Source organism: Schistocerca gregaria, chromosome 5 (assembly GCF_023897955.1).
Source record: "Schistocerca gregaria isolate iqSchGreg1 chromosome 5, iqSchGreg1.2, whole genome shotgun sequence".
In the NCBI taxonomy this organism is placed as follows: Eukaryota; Metazoa; Arthropoda; class Insecta; order Orthoptera; family Acrididae; genus Schistocerca; species Schistocerca gregaria.
The window spans coordinates 555,868,641-555,887,339 of NC_064924.1; the positions used below are offsets into that span (position 1 = coordinate 555,868,641).

Here is an 18,699-nt window from a genome sequence, read left to right on the forward strand (position 1 = left end):
ATATCATCTGGTGTCAGTATCTTAACCATTTTTCCCCAACACGCATGAGAAATTTAGCTTTTTTTGGTCTATTACAATTAACATAGCATTAAAACTTTACTAAATATATGGTAGTACAATCTTAACAGAGTTTTTACTAAAAGTAAGAATGTAAGTAAGGCATGTGGAAGTGGAAGCAAGAAGAAAAACAGAAAGTTGTAACAAACAATTTAATAAATATACATTTTCAAAATGCAGTCAATAAAAAACATAAATATAACAATCTTTGTCACAAGGAAAAACTATGGCTACATTGGGGAATTTCTCAACTCTTGAAATAACTTTTTGACAGGGGACATTTCCTCTCTTTCATTATAACATACCATCAAATCTAATGGCTCAATATCTGCCAAGTTACTGTGAGGTTTTTGTCACAGACAATTTACTCACAGGAAATCTTCCATTAAAAAAAAAAATAGAAAGACATTGCAACATAAAACTACATTATCATGATGTTACACACAAGCACCGGTATGGTATTCATTTACAGGTTATTTTTTAAGTACATGTTTAGAAAATGACCACTATAAGATCACAATACTGAATGTGAAGGAGTAATCACTCTCCATTCACTGCCTCAAAGCATACAATGAACTTAACTAGCTGAAATGAGACTTGTTACAAACCCGGCAAAGGCTGTAACACTTAAAAATGAATGACAAACATTATGATGGGTATGATGGGTTGTAATGACTACGTAAGTCTGGATTACGCTATGAGTTCACACAAGACTTGTCTGTTGAAGAAACAAGACAGTATGGCTCCTACAGCAGTATTATGCTGAAGATAGTTTAACTGGTCTACATGGAATTAATAAAGAGTATTATAAATAACAATAATATTGAAATAATTGCCCCCTCCATGAATATGTACTCATATAGGACAAAACAATCACACCATTAAAATGATGGATATGTTGCAGTTGTTATATTACACTTCATCAGGTTCAGATCTGTTGATATGGCGCATGCACAACAAGCTCACAAAGTTCATGTTGAGGAAAGATAAAAAACAAAAAAGGGGCAAATGTGAATGCACATATGTTATCATGTCTTAGTCCTTACATAAGACCCTCCCAAGTCTGTATGTAAATGTATGTCTGGAATTAGTACAGACCACAAATTTATCTCTTTCTAATGATGCACAATACTGTTTCCAAAAACTGTTCTTTAGTACATCTCATGCTTTTCCAGTGAAGGCAGGCTCCCAATTATTCATAGGTTGCACAAGTTTTCCTTACAAGACAACAACATACAATCTTAACAAGATGACATATCTTTCATAAATTTTCCTGTATACGGAACACTTTTACACAGGGATCTCAGCATTTTTCATTCTGTCTTCTATATATTCAATTAAACTTTTTGGATGAACTTTCAATCTGGCCAGTTCATTGTACTTAAGGCTAACAACTTTAAGACCAAGTTGCTTAAGATGCCTCTTTCGCATCACTTGTGGCCCTGTTAGGTGAACACCATCTGAACAATAATGTTCTGGCACATGGATTAGAAGAGCAACAAATAAGTTCCTATTCTGTCGCAAATTAAACTGCAGCATAGAAGCAGGCATATTACTAGGATGTAACAATATATCTATCACATACAGATCTAGGACAGGAAGCTGGTTTAATAGAACCAACGTGCTCACCCTGCTTGGATGACCTGTAATGTCTACAATTGTATCATATATTGTGTTGATCATGCGTTTTATGCGCCCATCTTGCCAGAGACTTTTTGCAGATCCATCTTTGGGTAGTAATGGTCCAGAATATTGCAAGCATTCTAAAGTCATCGCAATATCAAAAATAACTAGATTCTGTCTCAAAATTTGTAAGGACATTCCTGATCGGGTAGTGTGCAACCTATCAAGGAAATAGGGATTAAAGATTTTTTTAACAAAATTAATTGGGTATTTCTCTAAATACACACAACTCAACATTATATCAACAATATCCTCAGGCCTAAACTGCACAAACTTACTGTGCACAGAATTCTCAAGGACTTGCCAAAACTTCCAGCCATTGGGAGGATCATAATCTAATATGCCAAATGGTGTAAACAGTGATTTTATTAAAACTGGAGAAAGTTCTGATCCAAACTTTATAAAATACTCTCCACAACCGTGCAAAATAAAATTATTTCGGAACCTAAATTTAACGCAATAATCCATTACGGCCCCCATTACAGCTGCGCTCTTTATCTTTAAACTCTTGGCTTTAATGTATCTTTCAAGGCCTTTCTCCAAATTTTCATCTATATAGTTAACGGCACAAAATCCTGTAATGATCTGTAAAATTTCATCTTCTGTCACAACATGTATGTTTGTATTTGTCCATCTGGACAAGATGGTTAAACTGCGAATTGGTTGAAGGCTGGTTTCGGCAAACACTGATAATATTTCTGCAACTGATGCGCCTGACAAACGCCACCAAACTGCTGCTAGCCGCTTTTCTAATATTTTAACGACAAAATTCCTACTGCTATCCAGATGTGCTAATATGCGATATACTTCAACTATGTTGTTCTCCGTTATATCTTTCTCTTTTTCTAACAAACCAGTCCATAACTTGTCGGTTTCACACAATGCATCTTTTTTGCTTTTTAACGATGCAAAAACATTAATAATTTCACAGATTTGCAAAACATCGAAGTTCCCGTCAGAAGCACACACTAAAGCTGCATTGAAGAGCTTGTCCCGATACTCTGTAGTATTCTTCAAAAATTTTACACGATTCAATAACTTTAAACTTGCTAACAAAACGTCCGCCTGTGGGGTTGACACAATAAACTGAAAAATCTTCTCAAAAGCTTTGTCTCTAGTAAACACTTCCGGGGCCTCGTTGTATAAGCTGACATTACGAAACTGCTGATTGTTCTCTAATTCAACAATCCTCCTGAATGCCTGAAGTGCAACAAATGAAGTTTTTTCATCCAAAGGTATGGTTTCAAAAAGAACGTAGACCCCATTTTTTGTGGAACATCGGCTGAATGCATCTATAACTTCTTTCGCATCTTCCTCATAATGATTATCTTCGATCCTCGATGCTGTACTTTCAGAAGAAACATCTTCAGATGGCAGAACCTCAGCGTCTTTCACTTTCCGCACTATCGTCGGAAGTTCTTGAATATCCAAACCATCTTGCACTATAATAGTTGTCTGACCTAACTCACTATTCTTTTTACTGCTATATCTTAATACGGAAGCTGTCAAACATCTAGCACACGAAAAATTACTTTTGACAAAACTTTTGCTAGACAATTGAAGAGCTAATGTAATGGCGCGAGCCATTGCAGCACGCTCATTTCGCGTTCTTTTCTCTGTAAATCAACTGTTTTCAAATTACGCTCCAAAACTTCATCAAACCAACAAATAAACACAAACATACACAGCACAACTACGTACCACGCAAAGATCTTATTTCACAACAACAAATACGTTTCATATTATCTTTGCGTATAGTTTCTTGAACAGTGAGCTCTCGGAAGCATAGACATTTATGCACGGAACACGCGCCAGTGAGTTCACTGGATAGCGCCCAGTACATTCTTCAAGCGACGATTCTGCAGCGCGTTTAAAATTAGATAAACACAGAAGATTTCCTAGAACAATCTTAACTCGAACATCTGCGGTGTATAAACGTTAAATGCCAGAATACATCGCTGTGAAGTAGGATCAACTTTGGCGAAAATTCGGGTATCAAAGTCTGGTTCAAATGTAATCGTCACCCATATCAAACACGTGCCGAAACTGCTACGGCAACTCCGCATTAATGAATAAAACATAAGCAAGTATACCTAAATAATTTAGCAACTTGTTATTTATCAGGCATTGCTTACATCACTGTTTCGCTAGCTCAGGGCTTGCATTCTGGTCTCTGGTGTCAAATAATTCACGTTCAAATCCACGTTAATACTAGGATCTTTTGTCTATTTGATTCTACTTTGTCTACTGGTGGAGGAGGATATTAGTGTTCAACATCCCTTCGACAACTAGGTCACTACTTTCTCTACGGTAACGACCGTAAAGATAATTATAACAACGCTATGCTATGAAACCAAACCACTCTTCGGTTTTCCGAGCGTTCTGAGCTTGGTGGGCGCAAGAAACGTAATGTCTGCATTCGAAGAGCGATAATCCTGTCGATATCCAATTTTGGCGGTGTTGCCAAACAAGTTTATTGTTAACTTAGATCAACACTCAACCTTCTTTAGTGGATTCAACTATAGTCTTCTACAACAGGGCGCAATACTGAACATAGCTCAGTTTCCGACTAACGTCAAAACTGTTCCAACAACAGGGATGTTTTTACAAGAGGCCCAGATTCTAGTTATGCTCGTTGCTCACAGAGCTAGTCACAAAAGTTTACTGACATAGAGCCTACGAAAGCTAGACTACTCCCTGCTACCAACTCTGATTGAAAATTTGGACTTAGTTGATGTGTCCTTAACTAACATTTAATTATAACAAATGGTACCTATAGTGATATGTTTGTGATAAAGTTCAATAAGCTGTTGTCCTGAAAAAGCATACTATCATAACTCGAAAGGTCTAATACGGAAACAACGAAACACGATGAACCTTCTCAACATTAATGAGCATGGGATGTGACGTCACCGATTTCCGACTAAAGATGTACGCGAGTCGAAAGCGGTTATGGCTTCCACTTTTTAATTTCTTATTTTTATTAGGTATGCGTATTCCATACATCCGAGTGATTCGCCTGGATGTGAAACGTGTCAATACAATTGTACAAATACAATTAATGCTACAGAATAGTAATATAATACAATGATGTAGAAAAAGTGATACTTATTAATAAGTATCACTTTTTCTCATTTACAAGCTGTCATTTAACTAGTATTGTCTTTCACAATATAACATTATAACTATAACATTAACACTATAACATTAACATAATATTTTATCGTACATCTAATAACTAACAGACTAAATACAAGTCTTACTAAGGGAGGGCATTACTGCTGGAAAGAATTCATCTAAGGAGTACAGTGGATTGTCAAGCAGGTATTTTTTTAATGTACCTTTGAACAGCGTTTCATTTTCCCTTGTACATTTAATATAATCAGGCAATGCATTAAAAGTCTTTATAGCAGCATAGTTTACTCCCTTCTGTGCAAGTGATAAATTTTTTAGTTCGACATGTAGATCATCTTTACCTCTAGTATTGTAGTTATGGTTTGAACAATTTGTTTCATACTGACCATAGTCTTTATTAACTACATTCATCAGAGAGCATATGTACTGACATGTTGTAGTCAGAATACCTAACTGTGTAAAAAGTTTTCTACATTAGGTTCGTGGAGGAACCCCACACGATTCTGACTGCTCTCTTCTGAGCAGTTAGGATTTTTTTTTTTTTTTTAGGCTGGTGAATTACCCCAGAATTTTATACCGTAACTCATTAATGAGTGAAAGTACCCAAAGTAAGCTGATTTTAAAATGTTGATGTCCCCAAAATGAGTAATGATTCTTAGAGCAAAAGTTGCTGATGAAAGCCTTTTTAGAGTACGAGACACATGTTGTTCCCAGTTGAGCCTACTGTCAATGTGAACCCCCAGGAATTTAATGGTTGTCATGAGAAATTACTATATTTTCTAGAGTTTTATTATTTGTGTGGAACTATATAAAATTAGTTTTTTTATATTAACTGAGAGAGAATTAATTGAAAACCAAGCTGTAACTTCTCTGAGTATATCATTAACATCAGTCTCCAGATCAGCAGTAGACTTACCATCTACGAGAATGCTTGTATCATCAGCAAACATTGTGAATTCACAATTATTACTAATGGACAGGGGTAAACCATTGACATATATTAAAAACAGCAAGAGCCCAAGGACAGATCCCTGGGGAACTCCATGCTGAATGGTCCCCCATTCAGAATCCACTAGATTAGAAGAGCCTTTGTTGCAGCCATTTAGAACCACCTTTTGTTTCCTGTCTTCAAGATATGATTTTAGCCAGTTACATATAGGCCCTTTGATTCCGTAATGATAGGCCTTCTCCAAGAGTATCTTGTGGTTTACTCAATCAAAGGCCTTGGAAATATCACAGAAGACACCAACTGGTGACTTCTTACTATTAACAGACTCCAAGACATCATTTGTGAGTGAATATATGGCACGCTCTGTGGAAACCCCTTTTTGAAAACCAAACTGTCTGTGGTTAATAATATTAAGTTTATCAAGATGTGCCACAATCCTGTTATACACTGCCTTTTCAAGAACCTTTGAAAATGTTGTTAAGAGAGAGAGAGAGGAGGATAATTTTTGACATCTGTAGCATCGCCAGACTTGAAAAGAGGTCTCACAGTGGCATATTTCATTCTCTCTGGAACAACTCCCTCTTCAAGAATCATGGTGAAAATGTGAGCAAGTACTACAGTTAAATCATTACTGCAGGCTTTCAACAGTTTACCAGGGATGTTATCTGTACCTGAAGATCCTTTTCAATGAGTGATTTTTTTTTTATTTCATTAACAGTTATGGGTGTTAGATTTATATCATTAAAACATTGTGGGAGGTTAAGTTTCAGAATATCTGCAGCTTCCCTAAGGTCACCACTGCAACCTATTTGAGAGGTGACACTTAGAAAGTGGTTGTTAAATGTGTCTGCTATGTGTTTACTATCAGTTATTTCCAAATCGTTAATTTTTAGGACAGCAGTTTTTTCATTGTCAGATGGTGCAGTACCTGTTTCCCTCTTTATTACACTCCAAATCGTTCTGATTTTATTATGTGAACAGTTAATTTCAGATTGTATACACATACTTTTAGATTTTTTAATGACTTTAGTTAAGATTTTGCAGTATGTCCTATAATATTTCATCTGGAGGGGATTATTGGATTGTCTGGATATTATATACAGTTCTCTTTTTCTCTGGCATCATATTTTTATGCCCTTGGTGAGCCATGGTTTTTTGCTTGATTGCCTGTTCTGCCTGTTCCACAGACCTTTTTCGGAAAGGCACTTTCAAATATACCTGATAATTCATCAGTAAATAAATTATATTTTGTATTAACATCATTTGCAAGATAAACATACCTCCAGTCAGTCTCCCGAATACATAATTTGATTTTTTGGATATTTTCCTCATTCATGTTTCTAATGGTTTTCCACTGTACACTAGCTTTGATCTGATTTGTATTAAGTTGTCAATTATGAGTATTTGCCCATCATGATCAGAGAGACCATTTATGACTTTTTCAACTTTTCCCTCGTCATTCTGTGGTTGTATTAAAAGCGAGATAGTATGTGTGCGAAATCTTGCTGAAAGTCCGCTTAGTGTATAATTGCATGCACAAAAGCAATAAAACTATGACGATATCTCATTTCATGTGCATACTGCTAAAAATATTTTCTGTTGACGGTTTTGTTCGGGTTGTGTTATACACGAGCACTGAAAGAGCTCTCATGTGTTAAACTTTGTGTGAATTTATCATTTTAGGCTACGTTCCATAATTTTCGTAAGGACTGTCATGTACCCTGCTCCTGTGTTTCGATTTCCAAAAACATGGCGAACAGTTCTTCAATTTGCTTCACTCTGGTGTTGCCTCTCTATGGTATCCTATCTCTTTAGAAAGAACACTTGACGGAAAAAAGATTCAAGAGCTAAAAGGTAGTTCATCATTCACAATCGATTAAGCTATCGTTTTACTGCCACATTGGCATGTACGGTTTGCAGTTTGCCACGAAAACAAAGTACAATAATAAAAAAATTAAGATTAAGAACAAACAGAAGGTCAAACTCCAGTACCATACAGGAGAATGTGCGGTGAAAACTTCAGATATTGGGAGACGAAGACACCGTCACACCTACAGTGGGAATAAAGGTGGATTCACGGATCGTCACCGTCACGCCAAAAGCTTGTTCTCTGTAGTTCAAATGGCGGCATTCATACAGGCCGTCAGCGGAATGGCATCACACATCACGTCACGTCACGTCAAGGTTTCTCGAGAAGAATGCGTCGATGGGCCATTGATGGAGTGACGTGATATTACCCTGTTGCTGCCAGCAAGAAGCACCCCATATCTGTTTTGTTTAATTCAGCAAAACGGTCCATGTATACATATCTTAAACAAACCCTCAGTTTCTGCCATGGTGATATTGGACCCCTAAATCTTTGATTTCTCTTCATAATTTTTATTTTTATCTAGCCTAACAGGTAAGGAACTATAGTTTAGACATTCTGAAATATTTTTAGAACGATGACTCCTCTTCTTCCAGGTCCTTTTTTTTCTTTTCTAAAATAGACGCGCTTTGATTGCTGTTCCTGTTCCTCATCATCAAGTGCAAACAGCAATCGTTGCAAGTCGCTTTAAACAAATTTCAGCATTTTATGACGATCTTACATGAATTACAAAATAGCGAGTCTGGTGGCTATTTTATGAGCCAGCTGTAAAGTCACGACATTTTTTCGACATTGACGTGCCATGTCAGGAATTTCTCTGGCCATCGACACTCAAAAATAGTGATGGTAACATTCCGAAAATTGTAAATCCACCTTAAAGGATAATGCACACTGGCCGTCACGGCTCGTCACGTCATGAAGTCGTATTCACACTCAGTGTTATAGGTGGCAAAAGATAACGTAACTGGTAGAAATAACCGATTACTGCGAAGTAATTGTTACTGCGATAACCGTTCCTCTGATACAGGCAGAGCACAGTTACGCACTTTTAATAAATTTATCATACACAGAATACCCAATCTTGATTGTTGCAACCAAGTGCTGTCGAAACTGAAATATAGCAGAATTTTTAGCTAAGCTGGTCTTTCAATCTGTGTTACAATATTCATCTACAGAGTAGGAGGGGTGAATGGATTTCCGATTCCCCCGTCTGCGCGGGGGGGGGGGGGGGGGGGGGGGTCGGCCGGTCGATCTAGTTTGCAGTGCCGGAATTTGCTGGTGGTAATTAATTTTTTTTTCTAGCTGCGTATGATTGATTTGTGGACTTTTGGGATTGTGGTTTTATTTTTCGCAGTTGTAGGTGTTGGTCTTTTGGCATCAGTAGCTGTGGAGGACCTATATAGGTCACCGGAAATGACCGATTCCCATTCTCATAGTTGTACATGTTGATGTTTTGCTATCATCTGAGGTTTACCTATGTGGATCAAGGGAATTGTCCGATTCCAATTTTCGTGCTTTTAGTTGTGGGTATTTGTGTTTTGGTATGGTCACCTATGGTTGACCTATAGTGTTTAAGGGAAGATTTTTGTTGGTGTAGCAGAATGCTATGTGTTTTCTTTTTTTTCTTTTTGTTCTTCATTTTGTGTTTTGGGATCATGGTGTGTTTTTTTACTAGCTTGTCCTCACCCTAAAACCCCGAACTTCCCACAGTTGTCCCGTTGGTTTGATTGTATTTTTGGTGGTTGATGTTATTGTATTATTTATATGTATCTTCGTGTTTGTTGCCATGTGTATGTGTGTAGTGACGTCATGGACACACTTAAAATAGCCATTTCCGGCATATTGATGACAGGTGGAATCAGACACTACTGTATCAAAATGATTTTCAAACACACTGTAAACCGTGCTTTATCTGAAACCAAGTTTTTAATGGTTGCTGACTTGCTGGAAGTTTATTGAAAATACATGTTCCTGAATATTGGACCCCTTTTGGACCAAGGTAAGTGATTTTAGGTCTTTATGTAGATTGCTGTTCCTATTTCTAGCACGGTACTGATATTATGTATTGAGCTATTGGTTGGAAATACTTCTAACAAATTTCATTGAGGAATAAATATACTAGGAAGCAGTGGTTAGAATACAAAGTTCCTTGAACAGGTTCCTACATAATGTTCTTGAATTTATACCACAAACGATTTTTATTACACGCTTTTACATGCGAAAAACATTTGCTGCGTTTGATGAGTTGCCACAGAATATGCTCCCTAATGAAATAATAGAGTAAAACAAATGTGGTATGCCCTTCCCAACTGAATTGGGTTGTAGCCCCTGAAATTTAACACTGTCAACCTTTTTCGATCTGCATGTCTTCATATGTTATAAACATGCTGTAGCTGGAGAAATCGAGCAGTTTCCAAATCTCACATAAAACTTGGATTAGCGTAATCACACTTTCCCCAATAGGACTATCTTTTACATCACAGGAGTAAACGAATCTGTCACATTACGTAGATTTTTTGTTGTATTACAAGGCTTTATTCTATTATGTGAGCAGCACAAGAAATTAAGCTTCGAATTTAACCTACAGTACTCAGTTTACATATTACTTCACACTTAAAAATGCACGTTGTTAACGTTTTACTTAAACAGTGCTGTGGCGAAGTTCCACGTACTTTCTGATGTAGCTGCGAAGATAATATTTCTAATAGCGACCGATAACCTATAAACATATAATATGAAACAGTAATAATCGTTCTATCAACTAAAATGTATCCGGAGTTAATAAGCTAAGGTTATGACACGATTCATACGACGTTCCTGCCATTTCACACTACTCGCAGTTATACTGATAACTAAACTGATGGCTTCCAACTATGTCGTTATTTAACTCTCGGAGTTAATGTCCGAGCGGTGGCTGATAGGAGGTGCAGTACAGGCATTAACAAGTACGGTCATTCCCTTAAGCCACCGCCTCATATGTCAATTTAGCTTGGACGGGCTGTATAAAGAGAGGTACCATAAGGAATTCGAGCTACTATGGAAATAACTATCAGAGATCGGTATTTTCCTCTGGCAGTTATCGTTACTGGCTCACAGTTCTCGCTCTCTGGCAGTTATCGGGCTACCATTGCAGGTAACCTGGAAGTTGGTAACGGAATAACTGTGTATCTGTGTTCCTGATACAGTAACTCCAGTGATATTTCAGAGACGATAGTTACTGGAGCGAACAAATATTTACGTACTTCTTCGGAAATAGCCGCTGGCCATCGCGAATTACAAATAACATGTCAGAAAGTATAACATAATACAGTTGAATATAATAATTATTATCCTCATCATTTGTCAGCACATTGTCAAAATATGTGAATATATCACAGTAACTGCTAATATTTACAGAATTGATACGCTGTCAGAATAAAACACAGTTACGCATTTTTAATAAATTTATCATACACAGACTACCCGATCTTGACTGTTGCAACCAAGTGCTGTCAAAATTGAAATATAGCAGAATTTTTACCTAAGCTGGTATATCAGCCTCTGTTACGATATTCATCTACAGAGTAGGAGGAGGGGTCAATGGAAGCGTCTGATTCCACCCGTCTGCTTCGACGTAAAGGTGGTGTGGTGTGTGAATGTCATTACGGCACGGTGTTTATGAGTTGGTTTTGTGTGTGTGTGGGGGGGAGGGGGGGGCGGGCTGCCGATCTAGTTTGCAGTGCCGGAATTTGCTGGTGGTAATTAATATTTTTTTTTTTTCTAGCTGTGATGTTTTGTGTATTTATGGAGTATTTAATGTGATTTAATTTATGTAGAGATGATTGATTTGTGGACTTTTGGGATTGTGGTTTTATTATTCGCAGTTGTAGGTGTTGGTTTTTTTGGCATCAGTATCTGTTGTGGACCTATATAGGTCACCGGAAATGTCCGATTCCCATTTTCATAGTTGTATGTGTTGATGTCTTAGTATCGTCATTTGAGGTTGACCTATGTAAGTCAAGGGAAATGTCAGATTCCAATTTTCGTACTTTTAGTTGTGGGTATTGGTGTTTTGGTATGGGCACCTGTGGTTGACCTATATTGTTCAAGAGAAGTGTCCGGTTACTTGCTGGCAGTTTATTGAAAATGCATGTTCCTGAATATTGGACCCCTTTTGGACCAAGGTAAGTGATTTTAGGTCTTTATGTAGATTGCTGTTCCCATTTCTAGTACTGATATTATGTATTGAGCTATTGGTTGGAAATACTTCTAACAAATTTCATTAAGGAATAAATATACTAGGAAGCAGTAGTTAGAATACAAAGTTCCTTGAGCACGTTCCTACATGAGGTTCTTGAATTTATACCACAAACGATTTTTATTACACGCTTTTACATGCGAAAAACTTTTGCTACGGTTGATAAGTTAACACAGAATATGCTCCCTTATGAAATAATAGAGTGAAAAAATGTGGTATGCCCTTCCCAACTGAATTTATTATCGAGTTGTAGTCCCAGAAATTTAACACTGTCAACCTTTTCGATTTACATGTCTTCATATGTTATAAACATGCTGTAGCTGGAGAAATCGAGCAGTTTCCAAATCTCACATAAAACTTGGATTAGCGTACTCACACTTTACCTAATAGGACTAGCTTTTACAGCACAGGAGTAAACGAATCTGTCACATTACGTATATTTTTTGTTGTATTACAAGGCTGTACACTTTATTCTATTATGTGAGCAGCACAGGAAATTAAACTTCGAATTTAACCTACAGTACTCAGTTTACATATTACTTCACACTTAAAAATGCACGTTGTTAACATTTTACTTAAACAACGCTGTGGCGAAGTTCCGCGTACTTTGTCGCAGCTGCGAAGATAATATTTGTAATAGCAACCGATAACCTACAAACATATAATATGAAACACTAATAATCGTTCTAACATCAACTAAAATGTACCCGGAGTTAATAAGTTAAAGTTATGACACGATTAATACGACATTTCTGCCATTTCACACTACTCGCAGTTATACTGATAACTAAACTGATGGATTCCAACTATGTCGTTATTTAACTGTAGTCCCTCGGAGTATTCGGTATTCGCTAGCGAAAAATAACTTGGCAGTTATTAATAACCGCTAACGATAACGGTTATCAAAGAATAACTGGAACTGTGATAACGGTTACTCCAGAATAACCGTTTGGCCCACCTCTACTCAGTGTTCGACATGTGACGGAACGACACGTCAAGTCACGTGATCTCAACTCGCACAACTGTCCTCAACTACTTTTTTCGCGGGAATTACGATCTTAACATGATGGTTATCAAAATTGCTTTCACGCGCCAAGTGCACATACACAATGCGGCATCTTACATACTTGTACGCTGAAGTCAACATTTGTACGAAAATGATATTTATTGAACTCGAATGGTTTGCAGCTTGTAGGGATGGCTTGTATTCGGAGAAGCAACAGAGAAGTACAGAACGGCACAAAAAAAAGAGTATGGATTCGAAAAATGTCGTTATGTGCTACAGAAAGAGAATTTCGCACACTATACAAGGAGCTCAAGGAAAAGGGATCTGTATTTAATAATTTAAGGAAGACGAAGCATCAGTTTTTAGGTTAGTTTCATGTTCCACACAGAAATACTAAATGGAACACAGTGTTGCAAGCTGCTATCGCATCCGGCTTTGGCTTTTAATAGTTAGAATGCCTCATTTGTACTGGGGTTAGCTAATGAAACAGTCTAAATATTGATCACTGATGCTTTTAAAATTGTTTGACACACAATCCAGAGAACTACTAAATAATACACAAGCCTGCAACAAGCACATACTTACAAAAACAAGTTGCAGTGTCTGAAGGTTTCAGTCCATTTCTTTATGAAACACTACAAATGCCTCACAACATACAAATAAATTCCACCTGCTAATCAATCTGATTCTAACCACAGTACTTTTTTCACTTTAAGTTGTAGCAAAATTGCAATTCATTTCATTGTAAAATATTAAATGCAGTACAGGTATGTATAATAATCCACTCTATAAATGTAGTAGAGAGCAAGTAATTTAACAAGCTCATGTAGCACCATTCAGACTGCTGCCTCACTCCTTCAATTAATCTTTCGTCATTTATTACAAATTTTAACAAAAAATATCGAACTGAAACAATTTATAAAAAATAATGAACAACAAACAACGGATAACAATCACGAGAACTGCAATGAAACAAAACAAAGCTCATTTCCTCCTGATACGCAGCTGTGCATCAGGAAGAAATGAGCTTGGTGGGGTGGGGGCACATGATTAATAACAGATGGATGACATCAGCCATCAAAACTTCTTTCCTGAGAAATCTTGATGGTGCCATGGGATACCATGATGGGATTGGGTGGGCAGTGTGGACGCTGCCATTTGAAATGCATTGCAGATTCTGTCAACAGGGCACGACATGATGTGATGGCCAGTGTGAATTGGCCTTAAGTGCCTTTCCAAGTGAAGTGTGATGTATACTTTTGGAGTATGCAAACAGTGAATTATAACTGTTCATTGACTGAGTTTTTGTTCTTAGTTGCTTTCTGTTTCAATCAAGTTGAGATATCTAATATGTGGGTATTGTAATTTGCTTACATAAAGCCCGAGACAGAAAAGTACGGTCACATTTTGCATTATTTTTTCATAGTCATGAAAGATGTGGCAAAATTGTTGTTCACAACTGGCAAAGAGATTCAGCCCTTATAAAGGGAGATTGAAGTACTGGAAGTTTCTACAAGAATGAGTGATGACAGCCCAGGCACAGCAAACTTTCCAGCTCTGGACATATCTTCCATGCCACAAACACATCCCTGTGTTGTGTGCGCTAATTTCACCTAACAGAACATCACAGAGGTGCCATGAGCAATTTACGCTGGCAGTCAGTAATTTAGACCTATCATGCACTCAAGACTGCATTGATCACTTGTTGCACCAAACCACCAAAACAAAAGTTCAAGTAGGTGTCGTATCACGAGTAAAGACATGACAAGAACCCATTCAAATTCTGATGACACTTATGGGCTATGGTGGAAGTTAGTGTGGTCTTCACACAGTTGCTACTCCACATCTGGCAACAATAACTGCCTTCATGGGTGTATTTAACACTGATGTACAAGGGGCAGCCCTTGGATAAATTGTCACAGGCAGCCGATTGCCCACACAGCACATCAAACTCAGCAGTGGCTGTAGCATCAGTGGATACTGATGGTGCATGTAACAGTTACGCATTGGTCCCATCAGAAGAACATATGCATTGGACCAGATCTCATCAAGATTTACAAATCATGCTGGAAAAAGATAGCCAACCAATTGCAGATATTGGAGCTTTGGATGGATTCAGGCAGGTGGCTATGGGCACAAAGTTCTACTCATCTACCACCTCAGGACTGCATCCAAGCTCAAGATACACAATTGGCCATATGTTGGTCTCATAGAAGGTTTCGGCTGCATGCTACAAAATGAACAATGCCGTGTGATTACCAAAATGGCTAGAACAGTCTGCAATAGGTGCTATGGACCACAGAAACTCCAAGTTGTGCCAATGGTATATGAAAAATGCCTAGCAGTAGTTTGTGGACCACAGTGTAGTAATAACATACCCATAGAGAATGCAAAACCACCTGCCCTCACATCAATTGGCAGTTCAACAGAAATGTGTGAGAACATCACACTGGCTGCACAATGCAGACAGATGATCTGGATTAGTATTTGTAATGGAGACTGGTTCGGAAGCCAGTCCTCAGCTGACTACTACACACCAGACATTACAGCATTGAGCCACTGTAGCTGTTAGCTGTGCACAATTCTAGTGGTCATAAGGAGTTGGTAATCAACGTCGGTTTCACTACTCGTTTGAAGTAGGTTTTTGTAGTGGCAGACATTGCCCCACCCATCTTAGAAGCAGATTTTCTTATACATTTTGTGCTGTCAGTGACTCTTATAACGGAATCTATTAAAGGCTTTACTTTACCAAAGTATGCAATACCCTCCAAATTCAACCAGTTTAACGAGTATTTATCATTAATGAAAAGTTATTGTGTACGTTAACAATGATTGCATAACATGTATCCATAAACAGTCAACTCATTAAATTATACTGAATAACTGACCACACAAAAGTTAATATCACTTGATCACTTATACAGCAAATGTCATCATGTAAAAACACCAAGTTCATCTTAAATAATAAATATGAAGCACGAAAAATAGTGGCCAACTTATGTATTTTGGATCTCCTTAAATAAAAATCACCCAGTGAAACCTTTTTGTTCATTAGGACCGTTTTCACTCAGTATTCACGTAAACACTCCTATTTTAGATGAAAACCAACGTAATTCTTAATAATTCATGTTATTCACTTATTTATGCAAATTAGAGAAGTCAACTGACAAACTTCTAAAAAACTGCCTTTTTGTATCAAAGAATTATTCTGTCAAGTCAAAAAATCTGTCTGTCATTTTAATAACCTGTTAAATTATGTCACTTGATATAAATTAATAACTTTTCTGCACAAATTACGATAACAGGTGTACATGTGACTTATGAACTATATCTCTTTTTAGTAGTTCTTTGACAAGGTTATAAATACAAGCAGCAAGAAGGGTCGGGAGAGCAGTAGGAATGTCACTTTGGTAAAGTGTGTATGTGTGTTATTGTTAGAGGTGGATAAACAATGCAAAGAACATGTAAAAGAAGTACTACTTTGTGTTGTGTCATTGTCTTTGGTGGACAGTGGAATTAAGATGGCCACCAGAGTAATAAATTTTTGAAGTTTAAATATTTGTTGGTTTCGCACATCAAAAACACGGCACCTCATGTTTTTTATCCCTAGACAACCAGATTTAGAGCCAGCATCAACATTGAGACACAGCAGCGATTACTACAATGCATTTTAATGGCGCCAACCAACATCAGGTGCTAACAAGCTCCGTAAATGGGAGTGAAATAGTGTGATTATAGCAATATCTACGACTAGGCGACCATTACAGTCTGTCACAGGCCCATCTCATAAATGAAGCCAGAAGCAGCAAAGTCAGTTTGCACAGTATGATCCCAGGACTGTCAGCCGCATAGCCTGTCCTTGGAACTGCACCAGATAAAATCCTGGAAATTAAAACAGTTTTTGGAGAGATTATGCATCCCAGTAACATATGGTTATCAGACAGTCCCTGGACATCCCCACTACATTTGGTCTGCAAGAGAGATAGTATTTGGCATCCTTGTGGGGATTAAATGCCTGGGCAGTTCCAGACAAATATTCTATTCTACATATTCAAAAATTCACAAATGCATTGGCTGGCACAACAGTTTTTACTCTGGATTTCCGAAAGGCCTATAACCAGATGCCTGTAGCACTTATGGATATTCACAAGACAGCAGTGATCACAAATTTTGGCAATTTCAAGTTGGGGTGAGTAACTTTCAGATTAAAAATGTGGCTCAGACATTGTAAATGGCTCATTGAAAAAGTGCTGCAGTCACTGCCATTTTGTTTTGCATATCTCAATAACATTTTGGTATTCTCTGCTGATGAACAATCATTTTAGGCATGTGGCTGAAGTGTGGATTGGTTACAAGATTACAGTGTGGTACTGAACAACAACAAATGCATGGGGGGTACAAGTGAAGTGACCTTTCTTGGTTATAGAGTTTCACGTGATGGAAACTTTCTGCTAGCAAAAAATGTGGCTTTGTTGCAAGAGCTGCCACGTCCGAAAAATTAAGAAAAACTATGATGGCTGGTAGGCCACCATTTACCAACCAAGGTGGCTTTTCAGGCACATCTAATGGATGTACTTGCCTGCCACAACACTAAAGTGCAGCATTTACTGAAGTGGACTTTGGAGATGGACAAGGCCTTCCAAACTGCTCCTGAAAAGTGGTGAAGTTCACATATACTAGGTACAGAAGGCGGATTGAAACATGAAGACTCAGAATTAGGGCATAAATTTGTAATTGGATCTCTTTGTTGACAAATAGATACAGCACAAAAAACTTTAGAGAATAACTCAGTGCACTTGCACAAAAGTTCCCCAAACATACTGTAATCATCTGAGTATACTTTAATCATTCAACAATTAGTTAAGATACAGTTTTATGAGTGATGGGTGTGGCAAGACATCCTGTGAAACATTACTGAATGCTTTTTCTGAAAACTGCCTACAATAGATAGTTTGGTACCCTACTCACGATTGAAATATATTAGATCTAATGGGAACAAACAGACCTGATCTCTTTGAGGATGTCCCCATTAAAACTGATATCAGTGACACTGAGGCAGTTGTAACAAAGTACACAAATGACTAAAACAAGGAGAAATATTTATCTGTTTGGTAAACTAGATAAGGAAGCAGTAGTCTCATAGATCAGTAAGGAATCTGGAATGTGTAGCTAAGGGCAGCAGTATATACAGGATCTGTGGCTCATGTTTAAAATCATCCACAGGATAGGTATGTACACAGTAGAGCATCCTCCCAGGGCCAAATGTGTTACGTGTGGCAAGGATGCCCATGAGGATGCTTGTCCATCTCTATCCCCTCGTTGCATCAATTGTATGGGTGACCACGCTGCTTCCGCTCGAGATTGCCCCATTTTTAAAGACGAAAAGCTCATTCAGAAAATCAGAGTGAAGGAAAAGGTGTCGACCTTTGCTGCTCGAAAATTATTCGCCAGTCGAAAGCCTACTGTACCTCAGACAGGTAAATACAGCACTGTCCTTGCCTCTTCTCGGACAACAAAGGAGGCGGCCACGCAGACTTGTGATCTCACCTTTAGTGCCACAGTCATCAGATTGGCCAGTGCAAAGATCGCCTGTTCAACCTCCCCCACTTTCACCTGCTTACTCTAAGGCTCACCCTTCAGTGGGTTCTGCTAAATCTCAAGCCCCAAAGTCAGACACCCGGACTTCCAAAAAAGAGCCTACACGTGAAGATTTTTTACGTACCCCAAATTCACAACCATCAGTTCATCCTTCATCTAAACATCCT

General features: G+C 37.8%; 2 protein-coding genes across 4 annotated transcripts in view; both read right to left on the minus strand.

Moving 5' to 3' along the window:
- LOC126272702 (xaa-Pro dipeptidase) overlaps positions 1-18,699 on the minus strand; it is an 842,295-nt gene that overhangs the window by 43,741 nt on the left and 779,855 nt on the right. The gene's annotated exons all lie outside the window — the stretch shown is intronic.
- LOC126272698 (FAST kinase domain-containing protein 3, mitochondrial-like) lies at positions 196-3,440 on the minus strand. The gene has a single exon (XM_049975731.1). It carries the CDS (start codon positions 3,325-3,327, stop codon positions 1,348-1,350), a length of 1,980 nt encoding a protein of 659 aa, XP_049831688.1. The 5' UTR covers positions 3,328-3,440; the 3' UTR covers positions 196-1,347.

Bases quoted from the DNA above. Each gene is read 5' to 3' on its own strand.
- LOC126272698 (XM_049975731.1), bottom strand. From the start codon at position 3,327: ATGGCTCGCGCCATTACATTAGCTCTTCAATTGTCTAGCAAAAGTTTT.